We start from the raw sequence: 27,075 nt of genomic DNA, 5'->3' as shown, positions 1-27,075 counted from the left end.
GGGCTGTGGGGGGAAAACTACGATTTCCAGCATGCATTGCGGATCGAAAGGCCTTGGCCACAGTGTCCCTTGGAAACTGTAGTCTTATGGAGAGGAACTTCCGACACTGGAAGCGGGCACGAGTCTCGCGACAGCCCAGTTGACAAATTGAAGAGCTCCGCCCGCTTATGCACGTCAACAGATATGGATTGGAGTGTTATGTTTTAGTATCTTGAGAGCGGATAATAGGCTAAAGAACCTACAAATCCTAGGAAGACTACAATTCCCATCCATCCCCGCGAGTCTCCGGCAAGTCGTCCTCTAAGGTCGGTGACCTAAGGTCCGGCGCAGCTTTTACCTGGGAAGGGGAAATCGGCCCACGGCTGCGCACTCGTAGTTCCGCCCCTTTGCCCCAGTGTTTGTTGTTGTTGTGAGGTTCTGGCTGCTCCTGACCCGCCTCCGCCAACTCATCTTCGACCAATCAGTGGGGTGGTAGTTTTGAGGGACAAGTGGTAGGAACCAATCATCTTGTCGGAAACTCAGAGACGCAGGGGACTAGGCCCTGTCTCTCTCCGCCATGTTAGATTCACCCCGCAGGGATAGCCCGAGAGCTGGCTGCGGACGGTTCTTGCACTGGCCTCGGGCAGGCGCCCCCGGGGGCGGGAAGCTGGTAAGGAAGCAGTTGCGGTTACCTAGGGGTGGTGTCATGTCGCACTGAGAGGGCTTGGGGAAGTTCAAGGGAGGAAACCTGCAAAGAAGAGGGGCGACTTTTTCCGTGTCTGGGGCCAGCCGATCTTTTCAGTGACCGGATGGGAGAGCAGTTCGTGTTCCGAGGGGCCAAGGGGGCGGATACCACCGGAGGGATGGCGGGTCCGTGGCTTAGAACGCCTGGCTTCTGCTGAAGGACGCCGAGACTCCCCAGCACAAAGAGGGCCTAGGCAAAGAAAACGAGAGAGAGTCTTCAGGGGTTGGTGATACTGTCTTGGGGACATGGAGTGCCAGGAAAAGTTAAGTGGAAGACTAGGATGAAGTTTCCAAGGAAAAAAAAAATGACACTACCCACACAGCCTCCTACTCCCCCTCATCCCACTTTTGGGGGACCTCATAAGGAAGTCTCCTTGGTCAGGGACCTCTGGTATTGGAAAGACACCGTTTTTCCTTTTTATCGAACACGCAGCTTTCAGATCACACATTTTAACTCCAGGATAGCTTGTACAGGCCTCCGGTGGAGACAGTAATGAAAGCTCAGGTTCCCAGGTCAGATTCATTAAAGGGATTTTTGATATCCTGGAAAAATCGACATAGAGGAAAAGCTGATCTATGCCAAGCAAAGATGAGCCAGTGGCATGAACTTAATATAATGCCAGTTAATGAAAGCTGAAGGCCGAGGCCCCAGCTACCTGACTTTACTAACTACAGGGACAGAGAGTACTAACGATAGCTTTGGTATTTCCACAAGTTCAAGACTAATGCTCTTGCTAAAAGAATTTTCACATGTAAGGCAAACCGAAATAGGCAGCTCTTTATGAAGACATGGATATGGTCCAGCTAAACTAGAATCTCCCACTTCCTGTTTTCTCCTTGCCAGCCAACTAGTTGGATGAGCTCCAAAGTATCTAAACTAATTTCCAACTGTGTAATTTGAGAAAAGGCAAAGAAGATTAGTTTCCTTTTGGACTTTAAAAAGTGTGGAAGTGTGTTTCTCAGAAGTTGAAAAGTGAGAATGTGTTTTAGAATATCCACTTTTGGCTGAGTGAATCAGTCACCTAATCTCCCTGATTTTTTGCCCAAGATTCTGGGGAGTTGCCAGGAGTTCTGTCCAAATTTTAAGGACCCCAAGAATTGCATTCCATATGAATGAAATACTAGATATCAGCAGGATTGGTGCTAGAAACTATTTTGGTGGTGAACTTGGCTCTAGGTAGAGAAAAAGGATGGAAAATGTTGGAGGATGATTGTCTTTGGATTAAAAAAAAAAAATCCCTGATCCTCAGAGAATTGAATCCTCAGAGAATTCAAGATCGTTTTTAATGACAGTTGTATTGTTTCACAGGGCAGTTCCTTACACTGTGGAAAACAGGACTATTTCAGGCCCTGATTTATTATGATAATAACTTTTATATTTGAGTACCGTTTTCAAAGAAATAGCATACACATTTTTACTTGATCCTTGTGATAACATCCTTGTGAGGTTAGCAAAGCAGAGGTCTTAGACCTATTTTACAGATTAAGGAACTGAAGCTCGGAGGTTAAAAGACTTGCTCACACTTATATGGCTAGTAATGTGCCAGAGCTGTGTCTGGAACCCAGCTCTTCTAAACCCCTGTGATCCCTCCCCTCATTACACTGTAAACTCCTGAGACTTAATCTTGTTCCTCTCCAATGTCCTGTGCCTGGAGCAGAACCTGGCTCTTTGTAGATGCTTAGTCAAGATTTATTGATGAATATGTTTTTTAGAAAACATATAAACATATAAAAAAGCTGGCCTTTTTCATTACAACTTACATTTAGATTTAAACAATTTTTTCATAAAGTCAAAAAAAACCAATCTAACAACTCATAAGTAATCAATCCTTAAAATTCTTACCTTTTAGAGGTAAATATTCAATTATTTTGTGGATGAAATGAGTTTGGTTAAAACAGTTGACTACAGTCAATCCATATTGGGGGGATGGAAGGGTATAGATGAAATGAGGGTAGCTTTGAGTTGATCATTGTAGTTAGATGTTCACTACTCTCCACTTTTATGTATGTTTGAAATTCTCCATAAAAGAAGAAAAGTAGCCTACAAAAAAAACAAAAAACATGAACTTCGATGAAGGTTGTTGAATGCTACCCCTGTATAGTTTCTTGGCGAGTGGTTCAGCCTCTAACTTGTTGTTAAATGGATCTAATAGAGAACTTTGGTTGCTCAATTTAGGAAAGGGCTGCTTTTCCAAGAAAAATATAGACCATCACTTTCAGGCTTTAGAAATGTAAATTCCCCAAGGGTAGAGACCTACGCTTACTCATCTTGGTAACCTACTAGTAAATATGTAACAGTAGGTATCTGTTTAATTAAGCAATCATTATAAAGTTCATAAAATCCTAAAGGATTTTACAAATGTTAGATGATTTCTGTGAATGTGGCCAAAATTTACATTCTCTCTGCAAACATATGGCAGTGAGATTCGTTTTAAGCCACCCACTAGACTGTAAATAGCAAAAGAGCAGGGACATTATCTTCACACCCACTGCTGTGTCCTCCTAGCCTAGCCTGTATTAGGTCCTCACAAGTATTTGTTGAATGAATGTTTATGCAGTTTATAGAACTCTTTCTAATGTGTTTTCTCTCTCTCATCCATCCTCTCTTCTCTAGCCCCACAGCATGGAACCACAGGTTACTCTAAATGTGACTTTTAAAAATGAAACTCAAAGCTTTCTAGTTTCTGATCCAGAAAATACAACTTGGGCTGATGTGGAAGCTATGGTGAGTGTTATTTTGTTTTGTTTCTCCATCCTTTAAGCATAAATATTTTTTCCAGAGATAGCTATTTTTAGCTGTGTCATATTTACCATTTCTGGGCCTTTTGGAAAATTATTTTTGACAGGGGCTTGGGATTCATATAGGAGATGTGCCCTGGTAGAGGAAACAAACAAATTCTTTCTGAGGCGTTTAGAAAGGAAAGGTAAATTTATTTTTTTAAGTGAGATAGGACTTAGAAATCCTGTTTATTTTAGAAACAGGAGGCCTGAGGAATGAATTGGTGTGGACTCCACCCTAACGAGGCCTGAGGTGAATGTTCTCTTGCTTGAGAGCAGATAGGTTACTGTGGTTTTTGAACCACCAAGGATATAATTTGTGTTTTGCAAGAGCTGATCGATTGCTTTTATTGCTAGGTCAGAGGATGAATATCTCAAAGTTGAGCAGGAAAAACTCGCACGGGTGTTCAGATAGCAGCTCATCTATCACTTTCGTTGTTGTTAGTGCCTTTCCTCTTCTTGGTTTGCCCTTTGTACTCTTCTGTTTTTGTTTGATTTGCAGTAGTGAATGTTTTACTTCCTGTGTAACTGTGTTTGTCTAATGAAACTCTTTGGTAAAAACCTAGTTTTACCTGGTTGGTAAAAACCTACTTTTCTCTGGTTATGTGTTATGGTAACCAAAAAGGAAAAGAAATGGTGGAGAGACCTCAAAAGATGATCTGATCTCATCCTTTGTCTTCCAGGAAAAATATTTCCTTTATACTACCCTGGACAGATGGTTATCCAGAAAGTTGGATCTTGTTTGTCAAATGATCTGAAAATCAAACACAGCTATCTTTTTTTTCCTAGTAGTTAAATGAACTGACAGCTTGCCTTTTTTCTTTATTGTAAATTTTAAATTATAAAAGTGTAATACCTGCCCATTATAAGAAGTGAAACAATCCAAACATATATAAAGAAAATGTTACTATCCCTCCACTCCCCATACCCTCCACCCGCTATTCTAGCCTCTTTGGGGGTAACCAGTGTTAACAGCCCTGTGTGTACTTCCCACATTTTCCATGTTCATACAGTTATCATACCATACTATGAACATTATTCTACAACTTGCTTTTTAAAAACAAAACAAACCAAAAAAACAGGAGAAAAACAAGTAGTGGTTTACTAACATGCATACCTCCTGTATACATGAGTGATACCCAGGAAAACTGAGTAACTCCACAGCTTGCTTTTTTTAACCCAGCCTGTATTATAGACACAGTTCTCAATGAATAGACAAGGATCCAAGCTGCTGGTGGTGTTATACAACAATTTAACCATCCCTTATTGAAAGATTGTTTCTAGGGTTTTTTGTGGGTTTTTTTCAATTGAGATATAGTTGACATATAACATTATATTAGTTTCAGGTATACAATGTAATGATTCTATGTTTTCGTGTATTGCAAAATGATCACCACAGTAAGTCTAGTTAATATTCATTACCACACACAGTTACATTTTTTTTTCCTTGGGATGACATCTTTTAAGATCTATTCTCTTAGCAACTTTCAAATATACAATATAGTACATATTATTAACTGTAGTCACTGTGCTGTACATTACATCCCCAGGACTTTATTTTATAATTGGAAGTGTGTACCTTTGACCACCTTTACCCATTTTATCCACCTCCCATTCCCTGCCTCTGCAACCACCAATGTGTTCTCTGTATCTATGAGTTGATGAGTTGTTTATTTGTATTTAATATTCCACATATAAGTGAGATTATATGGTAGTTTTCTGTCTGATTTATTTCAGTTAGCATAATGCTTCAATTTCCAAAAGGTTGGGTTTTTTTTTCCTTTTACCACTATAAAATAAACTACAGGAGATCCCTCTTTGTATATATAACGTATACACTGTTCTATAGGATAAAATTTCCCAAAGTGAAATTAATGGGTCACCAAGCATGTGACTTTAAATTTTCATAGATACTACTGCATGCTTTGCAGAACAGTGGTAGGACCCCACAGAAGCACATGACAGTGCCCTGGATCTTTATCCGCATTGGATGTCTTTTTGTTTTTGGCCGCAATGCGTGGCTTGCGGGATCTTAGTTCCCCAACCAGGGATTGAACCTGGGCCCTCGGCAGTGAAAGCCCAGAGTCCTAACCACTGGACTGCCGGGGAATTCCTCAACATTGCATGTTACAGCTTTAAAAATTGTGTTGCCATTCTGTTGAGATGACATCTCATTGCTTTAATTTAGGTTGTTCTGGCTACCATTAAGGTTAAACATCTTTTCATGTATTTGTTAGGCATATCTGATTTCTTCAGTGAAATTTCTGTAGATTTTGGCCCACTTTTACCAGTTAAGATCTTATGATTAGCAGTTGCTTTTTGTGTATTGCAGATATTAACCCTTTGTCTCTCGTGATTTGCAAATATTTTTCCCAGTCTATTGCTTGTCTTTTGACTTTGGTTTTTTTTTAACCATGTAAAATGTTTAATTTTTATGTAGTGAAATATGTCAGTCCTTTATTTTATGACTTCTAGGGTTCTATTACAACCTGCCTTTTTGATAACTTGATCATATAGTGTATACATTTCATTTGCAGGTAAAAGTTTCATTTGATTTGAACACTATTCAAATAAAATACCTGGATGAGGAAAATGAAGAGGTAAAGTATATTATGGTACCCATGACCAGGTATCCAGAATAGGGATCTTATTTCTCAAGAGGGATGTGGAGCTCAAAAAGTTCAGAATAGTGTTTATCTCATTTGTGTAGGAGTTTAAACATATTTGATAATTGTATGTTCTAAGCTGATTTGTGCCATCTGAGATGGAGTTGAGAAATAAGGAAGCGACATTGAAGAAGAAAATCTGAGAGATAACTTTTAAAACTATATAGTGATCTTATGTTCAACTGTATCACAAGCTGCTATTTAGTTTCTAGTAATAAAAATAATAATGACAAACCCTTATTGAGTGGTTACAATGTGTCAGACTAACAACAGTACTATTATCATTATCTCTGTTTTACGCATGAGAAAACTGAGGCGCCGAGAGTTTAAGTAACTTGCACAAAGGCACAAAAGCTTGGAAATAGCAGAGTAGGGTACTACTCATACCCTCTGATATACATACTTTATACCCTCTGGCTCCAGAGCCCAGGCTCCTAGCCACTATATTATGCTGCTTCTTAACTACCTGAAACAAAAGAGGATATAATAGTTAAGCAGTAAAATTACTTAATTATTCACATTTAGTTCAGATACTGGAAAAGCTGAATGCCTGACCTGAGGTTTTGTATCTATCCTGTGAGGCTGGATATGCTGAATTGCTCAGTTGATGAGAGGTTTATAATTCACTGTTGCTTTTTTTCCTTTTACAGGTATCCATCAACAGTCAAGGTGAGTCCCTGAGAGAACCTATTCAGGTTTATTTAAAAGCCTTAATCTGATCATAGGCATTGGCATTTCCATTTCCATTCAAATCTTGTTGCAGTATTTATTTTAGAGTAGAATTTGGTATGCAATAAATGCACTCACTTACCCATAGGCATTAGTTACATAGGAGAGCTTTATTTTATAACAGTTTTTTGTGTATAGGTTGGTGCCTTGATTGGACCCAAAGGACAGCTTTAATGAGAGGTTCTCTTATATTTAAGATGCTAATGTTTTGAAAAACATGTTTCCCAATTCAACATATTTAATTTGTTTTCCTGGTATTGCTTTTGTCCTTGACTTGGTATATATATTAAAGTAAAGTTATAAATAAGATGGTTGGTTTTTGAGAGCATGGGGTGCATTTTCCCACAGGAGCAATGTTATATTTGAAGATTAGGTTCCCAGGATAGCCCCCAGAACCTTATTTTAACCAGCTGAAATGATAGTATTAACACCATCCTTTAACTTCCTTGAGTCCTGAGCTTCACTAAGCCTAGAGTGAGGGAGCTGGATTGAGTTTTTGTAACTGGAAGCCTCTAGTAGCAGAGAGAGGGATTTAAGGGGGAGAACTAATTTGCAGGTAGCTTCTGTTTATGATGGGATAAGAAGGGAATTTGTCAGCAAAAAGGTAGTAGCTGTTCATATATAAGGACTGTAAGCTAAGAATTCTTAAAAGTAAGAATTGTCCGTGCTTAATAGAATCTTTTGGGCTGGTAAAAAAATCACAGTATGTATATTTTTGTCCTTCTAGGAGAATATGAAGAAGCACTTAAGGTAATGATCATTTCATCTTATTTTCAAATAATTTTTTAAATGTTTATGGACTAAAACTTGAGCCTGAATTCCATTAGCCATGTGGAGAAACTAATGACTATAAACACAGCAAAACCCATTTTTAGGGAGACTGTGATGAGTTCAGCATACCATGCAGCAAAAGGTACCTCCTAATATAAAGATTCTTTCCAGTATCATTGCATCTCATTGCTGGTCTTGATGCCACTGTACTGGCATTTCAAAATTGAAAGAACTCTCTCAAATGATGCTTTCTGGTTCACATTTTTTATCTCCTTCCTTCACCTTGTTCCCTGTCAAATGTTACACTATAATGTGGAAGAATTTAAGGTATAAACCATCCATTTACAATCTCTTGTATGTCAGTGATGAATTAGAGTATTCCTCAAGGTCACTTACTTAAGGTGTGCTAAGCTGACCTTTCACTGACTATCCTTTTTGAACTTCTAATCCAGGCTGAGCCATTTTCCATAATCACTTTTTGTCTAGGGAGGGAAAGGCAAGATTTTTTTCCAATCAGGAGCTGGGTTTACCCTCCTGGTTTTCGATCAGAATTGCTATCCTGAGTGCCACTTGTTTCAAAAGTTTAGCCAATGTCCTCTTGGTTTTTACGCAGAAATCCTCACTTACCAGCCAGTCTCTTGGTTTTAGGCATTCAGGCCCTTTCCTGGCTTCTCTTAGTTGAAATACCCGTCTCTGTTAGTAATTTTTCATGCTTCGTAATTTCCCTCTGCAGGACTTGGGATGTGTGTGTATCTATAAATATATAATATATATAAATATATATAATACTGACTTAAAAATCAGATTCTGCAAAGTACATTTTTTTTAATCTGTGCCAAAAATGTGTTTTCAGAGAAAATCTTATTTTCATACTCAGACTTTGTATTGTCACTCATTTGTATAGGTGCGCTTCGTTACAGCACGGGCCCTGCCCCCACCATTTGGAAGTGTCACACACGCACACACAAAAAGCCTGTACAAAAGACTGGCTTCCCTTCTTCCTGTGACCTTGACCTGTCCCACAACTTCCTAACACTTATTAATTTATGAAACTTTTTCTCAGCACAGTTTTGTTTTGCATGTCCATTGGATTACAAACTTTATTTAAAAATATAGAACAACAACAAAAAGAAATTTCCCTCTGCCCCAGTTTTCACGTGATCTTCCTAGTTCCCCTTTGCTTTTTTTTTTTTTTTTTTAATTTATCTATTTTATTTACTTATTTTTGGCTGCGTTGGGTCTTCGTTGCTGCACATGGTGTTTCTCTAGTTGCTATGAGCGGGGGCTACTGTTCGTTGTGGTGCATGGGCTTCTCATTGCAGTGGCTTCTGAATTCTGAATTCCATTAGCCGTGTTGCGGAGCACGGGCTCTAGGCGCTTGGGCTTCTGTAGTTGTGACTCACGGGCTCTAGAGCACAGGCTCAGTAGTTGTGGCGCACGGGCTTAGTTGCTCCTCAGCATGTGGGATCTTCCTGGATCAGGACTCGAACCCATGTCCCCTGCATTGGCAGGCGGATTCTTAACCACTGTGCCACCAGGGAAGCCCTTCTTCTTTGCTTTTAAGCTGTTCTAACATGATGTCTCCCAACACCCCTTTACTCTTCTCCAATCTTCTGGCTTTTCTTTTTCCATATTCAGAAGCTATAGTAGTTTCATTAAAAAAGTCATTTAAAAACTTCATAATTCTTCTACCTTTCTCACAGCCACTATTAGTTTACCTATTCTGTCAGAAATCTTGGATCTCAGCAGTCTAGAGTTTATATAAGCCTGTCTTGCCCTAGGAAGCAAGACTTTTTCTACATACATTTTTTTCTGTAGTAACATATAATACTTAAAATTCCATGTTTATATTTTGACACAGTTCGTTGTAGTTGTTTCTTGAGCAATTTTTTCCACAGACTCTACCAAATATTTTAGAAAAAGCTTCTTGGTTTGTGGTCTAGAGTAGGAGTTGGCAAACTATAGCTGGGAAGCTGGCCATATATGTATGTGTGTATATATATATATATATTTAAAATTTTTTGTAAACATTGTATTTCATCTGAATTTAATATGATACAAAAGTATTATGTGCTTGAACCTGTCACCTAAATAGAAGGTTCTTTCAGTTCTCCAGGCCAACCTTCCTTTAGAGGCAAATAAGAAACAAATCACCTCACACCTGTCAGAATGGCTATCATCAGAAAGACCACAAATAACAAATGTTGGCGAGGATGTGGAGAAAAAGGAACACTTTTACACTGTTGGTGGGAATGTAAATCGGGGTGGCCACTGTGGAAAACAGTATGGAGGTTCCTCAAGAAACTAAAAATAGAGCTACCATACGACCCAGCAACTCCACTCCAGAGTATATATCCAAAGAAAACAAAAACATTAATTTGAGAAGATATTTGTACCCCAGTGTTCATAGCAGCATTATTTACAATAACCAAGATATGGAAGCATCCTAAGTGTCCATCAACAGATGAATGGGTAAAGAAGATGTGTGTGTGCGTGCACGTGCGTGCGCGCGCGCGCGCACACACACACACACACACACACACACACACACTGGAATACTACTCAGCCATAAAAAAGAATGAACTTTTTCCATTTGCAACAACATGGATGTAACTTAGAGAAATAGGTCAGGGAGAGAGAGACAAGTACTGTATGTTATCACTTATATGTGGAATCTAAAAAGTAAAGCAGGGACATCCCTGGTGGTCCAGTGGCTAAGACTGCACTCCCAATGCAGGGGGCCCAGGTTCGATCCCTGGTTAGGGAACAGATCCCACACAGTGCAACTAAGACCTGGCTCAGCCAAATAAATAAATATTTTTAATAAATAAAATAAACTAGTGAATATAACAAAAAGAAACAGACTCATAGATACAGAAAAGAAACTAGTGGTTACCAGTGGGGAGGGACAAGAAGGGTAGGGGATTTAGAGGTGCAAACTATTATATATAAAATAAATAAGCTATAAGGATATATTTTACAGCATGGGGAATTTAGCCAATATTTTATAATTAAGAAAGGAAGAGAAATCACATTATGTAGCGTATATATAGATAATTTGCTTTTACAAAAACAAAATATTTGGACATTTTATATTCAGTATAGCTTAGCAATCCAGTTTCTGTTGACAGATTTAGTTAACTGTTAGGAGGTATAGTACATATTCAAGAGAACTTAATAGCCCACAGATATTTTAACCCTTAAGGATGACATGTCTGATTTAATTTTGTTTCTGTTTTTAAAGAAGATACTGGTAAGAATTCGCTGGTGGTCTAGTGGTTAGGACTCCGAGCTTTCACTGCTGAGGTCATGGGTTCTGTATCTGGTTGGGGAACTAAGATCTCGCAAGTCACGTGGTGTGGCCAAAAAACAAAAAAGAGATAATACTGGCCCTTTGTAGTAGAGGCTTTGAGCTGCTTCTCTCTCTTTTTTCCTCCTAATTCTTGTTCTTTAACAGCATGCTTAGCTTGTACCTGTTCACATTCTTCCTGTGCTGTTTTTTTTTTTTTTTTTTTTTTTTGCGGTACGCGGGCCTCTCACTGTTGTGGACTCTCCTGCCGCGGAGCACAGGCTCCGGACGCGCAGGCTCAGCGGCCATGGCTCACGGGCCCAGCCGCTCCGCGGCATGTGGGATCTTCCCGGACCGGGGCACGAACCCGTGTCCCCTGCATCGGCAGGCGGACTCTCAACCACTGCGCCACCAGGGAAGCCCCCTGTGCTGTTTGATTTGATGTTTTCTTTTTCTTTGGAATAGCAAGAGAATTTACTCTTATGCTACATTGTTCTTCTGGCCGAGGCTGCTCAAAGCTACCGTGTTCTTCAGACAAAGTCTGGTCAATACTATATTGCTCTTCTGGCAAAGGTTGATCTACGTATTCTTCTTACAAAGGCTGGTCAACTTGTTCTTCTGATAAGGACTGGTCAACTTTTCTAGGTGGCTTCCTGAGTCTTTCCTCTACAACTAAGTAGAGGTGCTTCAGATGATCAGGATATAAATCTGTGAACTGTGATTCCTGTGAGGTTTGAGGCTTCATTTCCTGTCGTAGCAATTTCTTATAATTTTTCTGACTTTTTAGTTTTCTTCAAAATTTAAAGCCTTCCCTCACGAACTTTCCCCACGAAGGCCTACAGATGGTTGATGGTTAGGTTGCCATGTGCTCTGTTTCACATTCTTATTTCTGAATCCTGCCAACAGCTCCTTTGTTACATGTCCCAAAAATCCCTGTCTGCCACCTTGCTGCCAGCATCACCCTGGCCACATTTTTTTTTTTTTTTTTTTTTTTTTTTTTGCAGTACGCGGGCCTCTCAACTGTTGTGGCCTCTCCTGTTGCAGAGCACAGGCTCTGGACGCGCAGGCTCAGCGGCCACGGCTCACGGGCCCAGCCGCTCCGTGGCATGTGGGATCCTCCCGGACCAGGGCACGAACCCGCATCCACTGCGCCACCAGGGAAGCCCCACCCTGGCCACATTTTTATAAATAAAGTTTTATTAGAACACAGTCATGCCCATTCATCATGTATTGTCTGTGGCTACTTTTGTGCCACAATGGCAGAGTTGAGTAGTTGTGACAGAAACTGAATGGCCTGCAAGCCTAAAATATTTATTATGTGGCCCTTTAAGAAAGTTTCCTGGGTGCTTTCTTGGTGGTCTGGTGGTTAAGACTTCACCTTCCAATGCAGTGGGTGTGGGTTTGATCCCTGGTCAGGGAGCTAAGATCCCACATGCCTCACAGCCAAAACACCAAAACATTAAAAAAATAGAAGCAATATTGTAACAAATTCAATAAAGACTTTAAAAAAAAAACTAAAAGTTTGCTGAACAACAAGGATGTACTGTATAGTACAGGGAACTATATTCAGTGTCTTGTAATAACCTATAATGGACAAGAATCTGGAAAAGAATATATATATGTATATATATAAATAACTGAATCACTTTGCTGTGTACCTGAATCATTGTAAATCAACTATACTTCAATTAAAAAAAGAAAAAAGAAAGTTTGCTGATCCCTGACCTAAGATAATAGCTTTCAGACTTTTTGGATGTGGAATGCTGTTTTTAAGTGGAATCTTAAGAAGTCTAATGTGTGAAAATAGATAAAGGAAGAACAAATCTTGTCACTGGGTAACAAGTGGGAGGAGCTAGAACCCCATGGACTTGACCCCCTAATCTCTTCTTGGACGCTGGAGTACCTTCATGGAATCTCAAATGCTCCTTGACGTAGAGTTTTCAAAATAGGATATTTAAGAAGATGCTCTTCAAAAAGAGGTGACCACTTAAGCATGCTTTCCAAAATACTATTCTTAGTGGGAAGGTAGACGCTTAACTTTGGACATAGCTTTAAGTTTCCTGGGTCTAGAATTGACTTTTGAAAAGTTGAAATTAGAATCCGTAAGTGGAGTCCTACGTAAAAACCAGTTAATAGATGGTAACTAGACAAACTGTGGTGATTATTTCACAATGTATATTTGACATTTTCAAATGTCAAATCATTATGTTGTAACCTGAAACTAATATATGTCAATTACACTTAAATTTAAAAAGTTAAACAGAAAAGTAGTAACCCAATTAATGAAAACATCTCACCTAATGAAGAGCTACACTAAAACCCTTTTGTTTTTAACAAAACCATTCCTAGTTAACATTCTTGGCCAAGAAACAGCAGACTGTTAACATATTTGTTATTTGATTTAATAAAAGAAGCATGAATCTGATATTTTCCAGCATATTTTACCACACCTCTTCTGTTTAGGTGTCTTTGAAATTTTATTTAGGAAAGGAGAATCACACAATATTGTTTTTAATTTCATAACGTATGCTCTCAGATGGCAGTTAAGCAGGGAAACCAACTGCAGATGCAAGTCCATGAAGGCTATCGTGTTGTCTACGAAGCCCCACCCCCAGTTGGAGCAGAAAAACGACCAGTTGCAAGGACAGGGAAGAAGCCACTTGCACATTATTCTTCACTGGTGAGAGTCTTGGGATCAGACATGAAGACCCCGGAGGAGCCTGCAGCACAGGTACAAAGGGAATGGACCTGTCTCTATGATTTTTCTAACCTATGTTTCATTGTCTCTAGTTTAAGATTTGAGCTGTTCATCAAAGATTTGGGAGTTGTTTTGACTGTCTCCGTCTGACTTTTTGAAACTAGTAACAGTGGTTACTTCTGGAGAGGAGCATGAATAGTTTGACATAAAGACTTCGGTTTTTCCTATACTCTTTCATGCTCATTTTTTTTGACCATATATTTATATTATTTGGCAACAGAAACCTCAAAGTAATACATTTCAGGAGATTTACTTTAAACAGAAAAAGAAAAAAACTATCTCCGATTGTGTTTACTTGCAGCAGTTTCCACCTGCTCCACGTGACGCAGACCAGCCTCAAGACAAGCCCCCAGACTGGTTCACAAGCTACCTAGAGACAGTGAGTGTTCTTTCTGGCTTGGGTTCTAATGGCAGTGTTGGAACAGGTGGAATGTGGAAGAAACAGAAAGCTAAATCCAGATGGCTGCTGCCTCTGGTACAGGTGAATGAAGAGTAGTAGCTAATAATATCCAAACTAGAGTAGTTCCAGTCAAGAAAGTTCCTAGCTTTTGCAATAATATACTAGAAAAAGGGGGGAGTTTAATTCTAAGGATGTAAGGGAAAGGGACAAATTTCTGTGCTTGAGAAGGAAGAGTTAGAAATTTACTCATCAATGGATTTTTTGGTATTTTATTTGAACCAGTTTAGCTATGGAAGGAATAGACCTTTTTTGCTTTGTTTCTGTCCCTTCATTTAGTAGCTATTATGTTTATTATGCTCTTATGTTATACCAGAGGTGGTGAGGTTTCAGGTCTATTTGATATTTTCATGCCTTTTTCCAGTCTTGGAACTGAGGGGTTTTTTCCCCCATCTTCTCTGTATTCTAGTTCAGAGAGCAAGTGGTTAAAGAAACGGTTGAGAAGCTTGAACAGAAATTACGTGAGAAGCTTATCCTCCAGAATCCATCCTTGGGTTCCTGTCCTTCAGAAGTCTCAATGCCTATTTCAGAGGAAACACTGTTTTTGCCAGAAAACCAGTTCAACTGGCATATTGCTTGCAGCAGCTGCCAAAGGAGGATCGTCGGTGTGCGCTACCAGTGCAGGTAAAGCAGTAACTGGGCAGTGAATAGCTCTTAGTAGAACTTAGAGCAGGCGGGCCTTCTAGCATTCTGGGAGGTACAGGGTGTGCTCACCTCTGAGCACCATCCATAGCAGCTCTGGATTGGAAACAAGCTACTCTTCACCCACAAGATAAAATAACTATTTGAAGGGTATTCAGATTGTGGTGTTCATATATACTTTCGAATTAAAAGAGCCAAAATTAAGTTCCCCAAAACAAAATTGGATCCCCAAGGATTATCTCCGTATTCCAAATGCTTTCATATCTCGTTTTCTCCCATAGATTGTCCTTTGAAATAGGTACAGGTGAAGTGTTACTATCCTCATTTTATTCATGAGGATTGAGACATGGCATGGATGGGTGATGTGCTCAGGTTCCCACCTAGCTGGTAATAGAGCAGATAAGGAAGTCTGGGTCCCTATCGCCCAACCTCAGGTACTTCCCACTGTTCCTTTCTTTTCCTCATAGCCTCTGCCCATCCTACAATATCTGTGAAGATTGTGAATCGGGGCCATATGCCCATGACTCCAACCATGTCCTGCTGAAGTTGCGGAGACCTGTTGTGGGTTCCTCTGAACCCTTCTCTCACTCGAGGTTCTCTACTCCTCGTCTTCCTGCTGCTCTGGAACAGGCCAGGTAAAACCATATGTGCATGGGATGCTTGTTCTCTGTTTGGTTTCTTGGTTTTGGTGACAGGGTGTGAGTCACAAAACTACAAATAGTCTCCTGGGAATTCCCTGGCAGTCCAGTGGCTAGAACTCCACGCTTCCACAGCAGGGGGCACGGGTTCGATCCCTGGTCGAGCAACTAAGGCCCCACATGCCGCATGGCACAGCCAAAAACAAAACAATAAAAGCACATAGTCTCCTTAGTTCCCACTCCTTTCCAGTTGATGTGCAATGACGGGGATAATTATCCTCCAAAGCTAATGAGATGGAAATGAGAACTACAGAAAGAAATTAAGAAACTAACCTAGAAGCTGACGCTGATGGAGACCACAAGTGGCTCAAAATAGCTTCAAGATTTTTTAAATATTTATTCATTTATTTATTTAGGCTGCACCGGGTCTTAGTTGTGGCACTCAGGATCTTCATTGTGGCATGGGGGATTTTTTTTTTTTTTTTTTTTTTGCAGCATGCATGCACAACCAGGGATTGAACCGGAGCCCCTGCATAGGGAGCGCAGAGTCTTACCCACTGGACCACCAGGGAAGTTCCTGAATAGCTTCAAGATTTGTTTGTGAGATTTGTTTTTTAAGACTGTGTTTTTTATCTCACAGGCTCCAGAAACAGGTTGACAAGAACTTTCTTAAAGCAGAAAAGCAAAGGTTGCGAGCTGAGAAGAAACAGCGTAAAGCAGAGGTCAAGGAACTTAAAAAGCAGCTTAAACTCCACAGGAAGATTCATCTGTGGAATTCGATCCATGGGCTCCAGAGCCCCAAGTCTCCTTTGGGCCGACCCGAGAGCCTGCTGCAGTCTAACACCCCAATGTAAGCCCAGGGCCAGGGCGGGAGCCAGGACTTTAGGTCCAGCCCTCTAAACTGGAACTTAAGCCAACTTCTGTCTTATTTATTGGTAACCCATAACACCCAAACCCTTAAAACTTCCCGTTTTCCGATCCTAGTGTTCTTAAAGGGTTGTTTGGTAGTTATCTTTGACACTTGCTTTGTTGCCTTCTTCAGAAAAACAGAAACCAGTAAGGTTCAGAAACTGGCTGGTGTGACCTCTCCTCACTGGAGGCAGTCTGGATTTGAAGCAAAAGAAGCAAATATTTTAAGAGCCCAACTCTTTAGTTAATTTATGGTCCCTTTTAGTTATCCTCACCATAGTTTTTTAGCTTAGGAGTCAGGTCCCCTTGGGTTTTTTTTTGTTTTTTGAGGTTGTTTTTTGGGGTTGTTTTTGGCGTGCGGGATCTTAGTTCCCCAACCAGGGATTGAACCCGCGCCCCCTGCAGTGCAAGCACGGAGTCCTAACCACTGGACTGCCAGGGGATTCCCATTGTTGGTATTATTTTTAAGGCAAATGCATTGGTACATCCTCCAGGGTCACTGTCTGTGTCTCAAACCACAGTATTGGGTATTCAGAAGACATCACACCCAGCAGCAAGTGACTAAATATTTGAATTTCTGTTCAGGCTCCCTTTGCAGCCCTGTGCCTCAGTTATGCCAACCCTCAGTGCAGCATTTGTGGATGAGAATTTGCCTGATGGGACTCACCTCCAGCCAGGAACCAAGTTTATCAAACACTGGAGGATGAAAAATACAGGAAATGTAAAGTGGAGTACAGACACAAAGGTATTTTTCCCCACAAAACGTGAAGATGAAGTGATTTGAGGTGGCAGTGTGTTTAACTGACAGGCTTTCTTTCTCTTGTCACTATTCTTTTCAGCTCAAGTTCATGTGGGGAAATCTGACTTTGGCTTCTACAGAAAAGAAGGATGTTTTGGTTCCCTGCCTAAAGGCCGGCCATGTGGGAGTTGTGTCTGTGGAGTTCATTGCCCCAACCCTGGAGGGAACATACACTTCCCACTGGCGTCTTTCTCACAAAGGCCAGCAGTTTGGGCCTCGGGTCTGGTGCAGTATCATAGTGGATCCTTTCCCCTACACAGAGAGCTCTGATAACATTGAAAAGAGCATGATCAGCTCAAGCAAAGGTGCTGATCTCACCTGCCAGCAAGAGGTGAGCATTGGAAGGGTGACTAAAACCAAAAGAGCCCACTCACAGCTGGTGGTTCTTCAGAAGTCTGGAGAAGCCAGCTTCTCCCCTCCTTCGAACACATCGTGTGCTTATATTGGGCCTAGTCCTCAGGGGCTCTGTTTGCATGTCCTTCGCATCTTGGTGCAGGCGTCCCTCAGTGCTTTCGTATCTCTCTGTAGTGATGTGTGGCTAGCCTCTGTGCTGCACGAGGGAAAGCAGAGCTGCCTGGCCTGTGGGCCTGCTGAGCTGATGCCTTTGCTGCTTAACAGTCATCTCTCCTGTATATCCCTTGTGTATGTTTCCTAAATACTAATGAAGTCTTACCCTGGTTGTTACTTGGTGCACAGTTTTTTCAGGCAGCTTCCCTGTTTACTACTTAAATTTAGTTACCCAGTGTTAATGTCCTGGTTTCGACTGTTGTTTTTATGGTTAATCTAAGCTATTGTCATTAGGGGAAGCTGGGTGAAGGGGGTAATTAGTAAACTCTCTATACTGTTCTTGTAACTTTTCTGTAAGTCTAAAATTATAACAAAACAAAAAGTTTTAATACATGCAGTGCTTTTGTTTTTAGGGAGGCAGCCGTCAGCTTGCCTTTTGAGTTCTGTTGAGGGCCTAAAATGTGTCCCAATGGTTTATCTCCATAGGAAGCTCTTCTTCCGGCTAAAGAAGAAATTCCACCTGGTGAAACAACTGAGCAGGCAGAAGGGACAGGAACCTGCATCCCACAGAAGGCCAAAAATGCTGCCAGCGAGAGGGAGCTCTACATCCCATCTGTGGACCTTCTGACTGCCCAGGTGGAAGACTGAGCACTTTGAGGGGCGAGGGACAGAAAGCCCTGGGGAAAGAGTTCTGAACTTGTTGAAGAAAAGGCGGTAGAGCCATAGGTGGTGCTCAGGAAGTTGGAGATACGCCCACTCTGATCTAGTCAGATGCACTGAATGGCAAAATCATCACCAGGGGGAGCAGGCTTCTAAACTAAATGTTTCGTCTTTGAATTGGGAACTTACCTTGTGCTTCCCACCACTTCCCTCTAGTTGCCTCTTCTTTTCTGCCTAACTGGTTCACCTTCACCCCCACTGCATTTGCTCTCTTTCCTGCCATTTGGTTATTTGAATGCCTACTTCCCATTTAACTCTTCTTGTTTTCACTTGACTGATGTGAGGCATGAATTTGAACAGAGTTGAATCTGGGATGATACAGAACTCAATGGCCTGCAGGACCCATCAAGACAAAACATGGCTCTAGCGTGTGCTGCGAGTAGTCTAACCTTGTGCCTTTTTTTTTCAGGACCTGCTGTCCTTTGAGCTGTTGGATATAAATATTGTCCAAGAGTTGGAGAGAGTGCCCCACAACACCCCTGTGGGTAAGAATGTCACTCGGTCCACCTTGCTTATTTTATTAACAGGCCCCAAAATACTGCAGCCCTGACTCTGGTAGTTAGTATTTTATTCTGAGGAAATAGTTGGCAAGGATTTCTCCCACAATGTGATATTAAAACTGCACCCATTGGTTCATTTTCCTTCCTCTCCCTGTTGTCAGAGGCAACAATACCAGTTTGTGCAAAGTTTCCCCACCATAAAGGGACCCTCTTCTCCATTTTTCTCTGGATATTTGTGTCCCTTTGTTCTTTTGCATTCATGGCTCTGTGTCTTGGCCATGGTCTCCCAAAGCCAAACAACCGTTTATGATCCTTCCTGCATTGATGGATCTGTCTGAGATACTTGTGTGCCTAATGGTCTGGAGAAATTCTTTAGAACGCCTTGAAGTGTACCTGGGTTTATTTTAGCCATGCAGGAGGCAAGAAGCCTATGAGCTGCTGTTTCTGGACACTGACTGTTGATGATGTGAAGCTTTTTCATGGCTGATGGTTCTCCTGTCTTCATTCTCCAGATATGACTCCCTGCATGTCTCCTCTGCCACATGACAGTCCTTTAATAGAGAAGCCAGGCTTGGGGCAGATACAGGAAGAGAGTGAAGGGGCGGGATTTAAAGAACTTCCTGGTAAGGGGTTAAATATTTGTAAAGTATTTGCATCCTCCCCTTCCACACCACACCCTGTTGTTACACATACCCCCTACTAATCTTACCTTGCTGTGTGAGCGGGTTTTCTGTAGGATCTCATTTTTTGAAGTCTCCTCACCTGCACATGGCACCAATAGCAGCTATTCTGTGGCATCGCATCAGCATGGGTACATGACTAGAGAAAGATCTTCAACACTTTAAACGCTAATTGCAGACAAAGTTCATGTCTTTTTCAGATTCCACAGTGTCAGTAAAGAAGAGGGCTGAGAACATTTCTTCAGTGGAGGAAGCAGAAGATGACCTGAGTGGGACCCAGTTCGTGTGTGAGACTGTAATCCGATCCCTTACCTTGGATGCTGCCCCGGATCACAAACCACCTTGCAGACAGAAGTCCACGCACAGTGAGCGTCCCTGAATTCCCCACCCACCCACCCCCCAAAACTGAGGTGACGCCTGACTTGTGATTGCCAGACCTGAGCAGATAGAAGTGCTCTTCTTTACTGAGAGTAGTGGAGATAGCGGGATCTTTGTTAGAATTCGGATCATGGTTGTTTCTTTGGGCTCTACATATGCTACCTGACCATTTTATTTATAGCATCAGGAGCAAAGCAGCTACCATAACTCATTTCTGTACTTCTTCAGGGGCAGAATTTCAGTTGCACACCACAGAGGAGCAGCAGCCGGTTGTGCTGCCTGGATTCTGCAGCAAGGAGTCTTCTTGTAAGTTGACAGAGCCCCTCAGCAGAGACCCCCACTGGCAGCTGAGTTGTCTCCTTTCTCCAAGGGCAGCAGTCAGGAAATAGTGGGCAGAAACAGGAGCACCAGACTAAGTTTCTCACGGTTAAATTCTGCTGTAATAAATTTCTTTGTGGCAGAAATTTTTAGATGTCAGATAGGTAGAACCACTGTCATGTATTTCAAGTACTATCCAAAAACTCAAATTCTACTCCATCAAAATAATGTGAAAAAATGTCTTGTGTTTATTATAGTGAAATTTGACCTATACCTTTAAGCATGATTTATCTCACTTTTTCATTTATGTATCTATATTTAAACTGTATATTTTTTAAAATATATGTATTTCCTCACACATACTTGTGTACAAATGCATAACAAAAAAGTCTGGAAGGACTTACGCCAAAATGTTCACAGTAGTTATCTCTGTTAAGGTTATAGGTACTTTTTTATTTCCTTTTTTTTTTGTCATCCATGTTTGCCAATTTTCTATCATGACTACTCATTACTTCACAAAGAAGAGAAGGAAAGTAGTCATACAGTCCTGAAGTATTTACCACCAAACATTTTCTCTTCTTATAGCACTGTTAGCTAGTATATCAGTTTTGATTTGAACCCGTCTCAGTATGTTAACCATCACGTGAAGAGGAAAAGGGATGAGGCCTCGTTTTAAGATTCATAGTCTTCTCAGAAGCCTCGATGTTTCTGCCAATGTTGTTTTTGTGAACTTTGGTTCTATGTGGCTTTGCGTAGGTTTAGAATATGGCCATGACCATGGTTTCAGCAGCCCTTCCCTCTGGTTTGTCCCTGTCCTCTGGGTTTCATAATTATAGCTCATGACCTACAAGGCTTGGTGGGGTAAGGGTAGCACAGGGGCTGCTTTTAGCTTAAAATTGGTTGCTTTCATCCTTTAGTGAAATTTGCCCCACCCGAAGAGGGACCACTTGGAGACGAGAGGGAAGAGATTGTCCGTATTGTTGAAGAAGAAGCTGTCATGGAGGAGGAGGAGGAGGAGGAGCTCAGAGATGAAGTTCAGAGTCAGTCCTCTGCTTCTTCGGAGGATTACATCATCATCCTGCCTGAGTGCTTTGACACCAGCCGCCCCCTGGGGGACTCCATGTACAGCTCTGCCCTCTCACAGCCAGGCCTGGAGCGAGGGGCTGAAGGCGAGCCTGGGGTTGAGGCTGGGCAGGAACCAGTCGAGGCTGGGGAGAGACCCCCTGGAGGGGAGAACCAGCCACAGGGGCACAGCATCAATGATATCCTTATGACCTCACAGACTCTGGACACAGTGCCCCTGACCCCAGAGGTGGTAGGGCCTTCGCCACGGCTGCCCAGGTACCATCCACACCCCGCTCTGCTGGGCTGTTCTCCAGAGGTGGAATAAAGAGAGAGGACTCAACCTGATCTCAAAACCTGTTTCTTTGTCAGCAAGGGAAGAGTCTATTTCCCATAGTAAAGTCTGATGAATAAAAGTTGTACTTCCCAGTATTTGTGTATTCTGGATTTAAAGAAATACTTGTTTCAGTTAACCTTAATTATCTGAGTATAATCTATCTACTTATGTTTTGATCATTGAGAGCCAGTTTTTAAACACAAACATCCCTGGACCTTCCTCCCTGTTCTGTTGACTCATGGGCAAAGGCAGCAAAAACTCTTTCTCATACTAATCCAAACAAAGTAGAATAAGAAGTTTAATCTGTTATGGAAACAAATATACTACAAAACCCAGATAGAAGTTACTGTTTTTCTCTACTGGTTCTGTCTGTATCACTGCTCTCTCACAGTATGGAAAATGGTGGAGGCTTGACTATAATTTAAAGCATTCTCCCAGGGAGCTAGATATTTTCTTTTATCAGCACCACTTGATACAGGGGGAAGTGACCAGACTGAAGCCAGTCTTTCTAGCTTGACTGTGGCTGAAGAGGAAAACCAGAAGAAGAATGAGCCCTTCTCACCTGATCCCTAAATTCAGACATGTGATCTGGATCAGAAATGTGAAGCCTCTGTAGAGAATTTGGCACTGCTGTGCTCTGTTTACTGTTTCTCCACCGTTACTGTAGGCGCCTTTTCAACTTACTTTCAATATTGTGTCTTTCTGAAAGGAGTCCTCCGTATGCACAGCATCATGGTTCCCCAGGAGTGGATTTACCAGTTACCGTACCAGAAGTTTTTTCAGTCCCTGATCAGAGCAGAGGAGGTAATGACCAGCCTGAGCTTTCTCTTTTTCTGTGCTCCTTTCTAATGGAACCAGGTATAAATAGGCACTCTATCTTTGTGACTCTTGGCAGTTTTTAGAAACTTGCCCTATGACTTTTTCTGTGCTCCTGCCTCATACTCTTTCGTTCTGTCTTCTAGCTTAATATTTATTAAACGAGATCCCATAGAGGTTGGCATTGTGCTGTAGTGGAAAGAACACAGGCTTTGGGGCCAGACTAGTCTAGGCTCCAGCCTCAGCTCCACCTTTCTTCACCGTGTGACCTTGCAATGGTTCAGCAGGGTTCTAAGACCTGAAGGTCTGTTTCCTTACCTACAAAATAAAGAGACTAGCACTTTGAAGTTGTGAGTAGACCCTCAAAGTCGCTTTCCTCTCGTCCTCAAAAAACAAAACCTGAAAGTACTTAAGAACTAATAAACTATTGTGATAGGATTATAGAATTAATTTTTCTGATTCACTAAACAGTCACCTTGCATTGCATTCTGGACAGTTTTCTTTAACATTTACTTAAACCACCTGCAAAATTTCTCAAATATTTAAAAAGAAAGAAAAAGAGACTTTAATCGTTGCAATCAGATTGCCACCTGCCTCAAAACTAGCCTTGCTGTGATTAGGAAACACCAGGGGGTTATGGGTGCTGTATCTAACCAACAGCTCTTTTGCTTTTAGAGCTCAGAGGCTCATCAGGACTTGTAAACAGCAGACAGAAGAGCTCTGACCACTCAAGGTAACGGGGGCTTCCTTGTGCAGCCCCTCCTTCAGAAGCAGAGGGATATCCTAGTATTGCCTCCGCTTAAACGAGCCTCTCAGAGCATGTGCCACCTGCCGAGAGCGGAGGAGAGCCATCATTCCTTCCTGTTCTTATTTCCTCCTAAAGCTTGCGAGCAGCACTGAGCAGAGGACTCATGTTGATGTTTAATAAGAGTGTTCACATTCCAGACCAGGAGGAAGTTCCCTCAGATTCACCTCCTGCTTAGTACCAGAGAAGAAGGCAGGAAGGCCCAGCCCGCTGTGCATCCTTGTAACTTTTTCGTAGACACACCTGCCTCTCTGCTCCCAGTCATCTCAGAGCAGTGTCACGGTGGGCTCCTCCCTACGTAGAGCGTTCAGAAAATCACATTTCCTTTGGGAGGTGTTTCCTCTGGGATGATAACTGAGCATGCAGACTGCCAGGTCCTCAGTGCGCCGCTGAGCACATGAATTTCCAGCCGGGGCTGAAAGCTGGCATGCTAACCAGAGTGAGGTGCTTTCTGCAGTGCCCTGCCCATATCTTGCAGCAAGCAGTAAGAGCTGGGCCCTGCATCAAGCCCAGATCTGTAGCTATGAAACTGATAGGAAAATAGGCCCACTCTCCTTTTACGTCTGACTTTTTTCTCGGGGAAATCTCATTTTCTTCCCAGGATTAGAGCCCAGGTTCTCCGTAGGAAGATAACGATTCACGTTTCTTTAGGGAGACAAATTGGCTTTCCCCGCAGGCACCACCACGGGAGCAGCATTGCTGGAGGGCTGGTGAAGGGGGCTTTGTCTGTTGCCGCCTCTGCATACAAGGCCTTGTTTGCTGGACCACCGGTCACTGCACAGGTCAGTGTATGTTTTATTTTCCTGAACCGAATCCAAGTCACCAGTGAAAACAGTGGCGTCTGCCCGGGTTGGAGAGAGTAGCATGGCATCGTAGCGAGCGTGAGCTTTAAGTTTAATCTTTAACACGCAGCTCTGCCACTTTCCAGCTGTATGACTTTGGCTAAGTCACTTGAGGGAGGAAAGAAAAAAGACCTAACGTCGGTTGCGGACCTACTGTGTGGGGGTCACTCTCCCAGGTGCCAGCACTACGAGGTGAATCAGACACCAGTTCCTGCCCAGAGACAGTGGGAGATAAGCAAACGGACATTTATCTGTGAAACTTTTGAAAATTGCAAAGCACTGTAGAATGTAAAGAATCTTCCCATTCAATTAAGGAAAAAAAAAAAACGTTTATTGTGCAGTGTAAGATACTGTGCGAGTGTTCTCAGACCAGTGGAACACCTCAGCCTGGTGTCGGCCCCACGGCGGGGCCAGGGAAGGCGTCCTGGCAGATGACGCCCGAGCTCAGTCCTAAAGGACAGAATGAGTGTGTGCCAGGAGAGAGGGTTAGAGAGGGCACTGTAGACAGAGTAGCCGGTACAGAGACTTGGAGATGTGAACCTGGAAGGTGAATTTGCACCAAGAAGAGAAAAGACCAATGATGTAGGTGGGATGCTGTGTTAAGTGATTTTGGCTTTTATTTTTAAGAGCCGTGGGAGGGACTTCCCTGGTGGTCCAGTGGTTAAGACTTGCGCTGGCCATACTTTCTTCCAGTTTCTCATGCTTTCTTCCAATTACCATCTCCTCTCTTGCTCCTTCTTGCCCCATCGTCATGATTACCTTTAACTTCACAGGGTTTCCAGAGTTCGTTAGCATCTTTTCCTTCATCTAGTTCTAAAGACAGTTCGCCAGTCACCTGGCTCAGGGTGCAGACGTACCTAATCCAAAGCAGGGCCTTCCCAGTCCTTCCTTATCCCCTCAGAAGACCCATTAGTATTGGGTGGACAGGAGTGCCGTAGCCCGGCACCTGATTCCCTAGTATTTTGAATAAATCTGGAAGCTGAGCATGCCTTAACAAGATAAACACAAATTATACAAAAAACGTTGTTCCGCTTTTCTTGACTCTACACAGCCAATAGTTTCCGAAGATCAGACAGCAGCCCTGATGTCCCATCTCTTTGAAATGGGATTCTGTGACAGGCAGCTAAACCTAAGGCTGCTGAAGAAACACAATTACAACATCCTGCAGGTTGTGACAGAACTCCTTCAGATCAACAACGACGACTGGTACAGCCACCGCTACTGAGGAGTGACCGCGTATTCAATAACTTTGCCTGCTGCTCAGAGACGATCTTTATTCTGTCTTGGGGGTGTGGGGTGGAGGCCCTTGCTTATTTTTTAATCTGATGAATCTACATAGAGCCCGTCATTGAACTGTCAAGACAATACCTGCCTTGCGGTATTTTTTGGAGCAAATGAAAGGACGGAACTTAAACCTTCACTTTAGACGTTAGATGAATTGTAGGAAGAGCATTTTTCACTTGATCTGGATAAAACTCTTCTCCGTTTTAGTGCACTGAAAAGTGCAACTTAAACTCCCTATAGAACCCGTTTTCTTCCTGCTGGTACTGAAGTTGAGTATTTTTCTTTGCTTAATTGTGGATGTTTTCAATGAGGATATCTGTTCATTGTCAGCTTATAAAAGAAATTAACCTTGGAAGTTGTTTTCAAGAATTACTCTCATAATTTTTCTAACCTATCCCAAGCTTCATAGCTGCGTGGTGTTAAAATAACACCCAGGGCGCGCACGATAGGAGTTTTGTTCCTCTTCCCTTCTCAAGGAGAAAGTCGTTCCCCTGCAAGTCTTAGTAACGGGCACTGTTGTTTTTCAAAAGACCCCCAGTGATGCGTTTAGAGTACATCCACCTTCCGGTCTCTGCACTTCTGAGAAAGGAGCGGGGAGTGTGCGCATTAACCCAGCAGCACCTGTTGAGCAGTGTCTGTTGTAGCAATTTTGCATACATTTTATTTTATTTAAGGGAAAAAATGTAGGTAGTGTGAAATATTTTGCTAATGCTACAAAGAAGGAGAGAAACTCTTCTATTAAAGGGAAAAGTAAGTTTAACAGTTACCCTTTTTCTTTATGTCGGGGGGCAGGCCTTTACAGTAGAGTGGGCGGGGGTGTATAGGAACATGAGAAAAGTGAAAGGCAGGCTCCTGTGTGAATCATGTCAGTGAAGTTCAGGGGTGGGCAAATGAGTGGGTGTGAGGCTTAGGCCATCCTGATGGCCTCCTGAATGTTTGCAATCTGTTCAGGAGAACCTGGAACAAGAAAAAGAGGCTGGTGTTTTGCAAGACTTGGATGGGAGCAAACTCACTGAGAAAGTTTTGGTTTAACCCCAGGGTACGCGAGCGGGAAGGAGCTCGCTTACAGGGTCCTGGTCCTCGCGCTGTTTTACAGAAGGGAGTCTTGGGTACGGCTGGTAAAGAGGTGTGACAAAGAACACTACAGATTTGAGTCATAAAAATTACTTGCAGAAGAAGAAGACTCTGACCCCCAGCCTGAAGGGGGAAGGATAGTAAAATAGTATTACTTAACCTGGTTTGGTGTCATAACGAATGGTGATTTAAATGAGTCATGGGCCATGATGCGTCTTACAGGGTAGCTCTTGAATGCTGTGAAATAAGGCAGGATTCAGACTGCAAGCCAACCAGCCTGCTTACTCTTTAAAACGTTTCTGGGGGGGGGCTTCTGGGTAGAGGCTGAGCGGCAGGGTGTGTGTAATTCATTCGGTTGATTTGGGACGGGATCTTGTCTTGACCATGTGAGTTGTATCGTAGGGCTCCAGGAGGGCCCCGGGGTCCAGTCGTCTGTCCCATTGTACTTGTACCTAACCGCTTCAAGAATGGTGAAATAAACTTTGAAACCCCTACTTGGACTGGCCGGTCCTTTCGTCGGGAACCTCGCGTGGCCTTTGAAGAACCCAGAAGTTTTCTGGCCGCTGGGTCGAGAGAGGCTGGCCCTGGGAGGG

At 42.3% G+C, this 27,075-nt stretch overlaps 1 protein-coding gene across 4 annotated transcripts; it reads left to right on the top strand.

The window, feature by feature from the left end:
• Positions 1-4: 4 nt before the first annotated feature.
• On the top strand, positions 5-26,976 carry NBR1 (NBR1 autophagy cargo receptor). 4 transcript variants are annotated; one of them, XM_012537803.3, is made up of 22 exons: positions 5-305; positions 3,338-3,448; positions 6,039-6,101; positions 6,818-6,836; positions 7,624-7,646; positions 13,493-13,687; positions 14,016-14,093; positions 14,581-14,795; positions 15,281-15,448; positions 16,092-16,301; positions 16,946-17,105; positions 17,200-17,490; positions 18,153-18,302; positions 18,796-18,871; positions 19,399-19,509; positions 19,767-19,931; positions 20,173-20,250; positions 21,180-21,603; positions 22,371-22,465; positions 23,153-23,210; positions 23,959-24,064; positions 25,176-26,976. In XM_012537803.3, the coding sequence occupies exons 2-22, from the start codon at positions 3,347-3,349 to the stop codon at positions 25,347-25,349; spliced, it is 2,961 nt and encodes a 986-aa protein (XP_012393257.1). In that variant the 5' UTR covers positions 5-305; positions 3,338-3,346; the 3' UTR covers positions 25,350-26,976. The 4 variants fall into 4 exon arrangements, with proteins under 4 accessions (XP_012393257.1, XP_033266856.1, XP_033266858.1 ...); XM_033410964.2 differs by lacking the exon at positions 5-305 and adding an exon at positions 497-649; XM_033410965.2 differs by lacking the exons at positions 5-305; positions 14,016-14,093 and adding an exon at positions 496-649.
• The last annotated feature ends 99 nt before the right edge of the window (positions 26,977-27,075 follow it).

This window comes from Orcinus orca, chromosome 19 (assembly GCF_937001465.1).
Source record: "Orcinus orca chromosome 19, mOrcOrc1.1, whole genome shotgun sequence".
Taxonomy (NCBI): domain Eukaryota; kingdom Metazoa; phylum Chordata; class Mammalia; order Artiodactyla; family Delphinidae; genus Orcinus; species Orcinus orca.
The sequence above is the reverse complement of the archived record's forward strand: the minus strand, read 5'-3'. Positions and strand labels throughout refer to the sequence as shown.

Coding starts and splice junctions, on each gene's coding strand:
- NBR1 (XM_033410964.2), top strand. CDS start 557: ATGTTAGATTCACCCCGCAGGGATAGCCCGAGAGCTGGCTGCGGACGG. Junction 15,449..16,091: donor GCTGCTCTGGAACAGGCCAG/GTAAAACCATAT, acceptor TTTATCTCACAG/GCTCCAGAAACAGGTTGACA. Junction 21,604..22,370: donor CCTTCGCCACGGCTGCCCAG/GTACCATCCACA, acceptor TCTTTCTGAAAG/GAGTCCTCCGTATGCACAGC.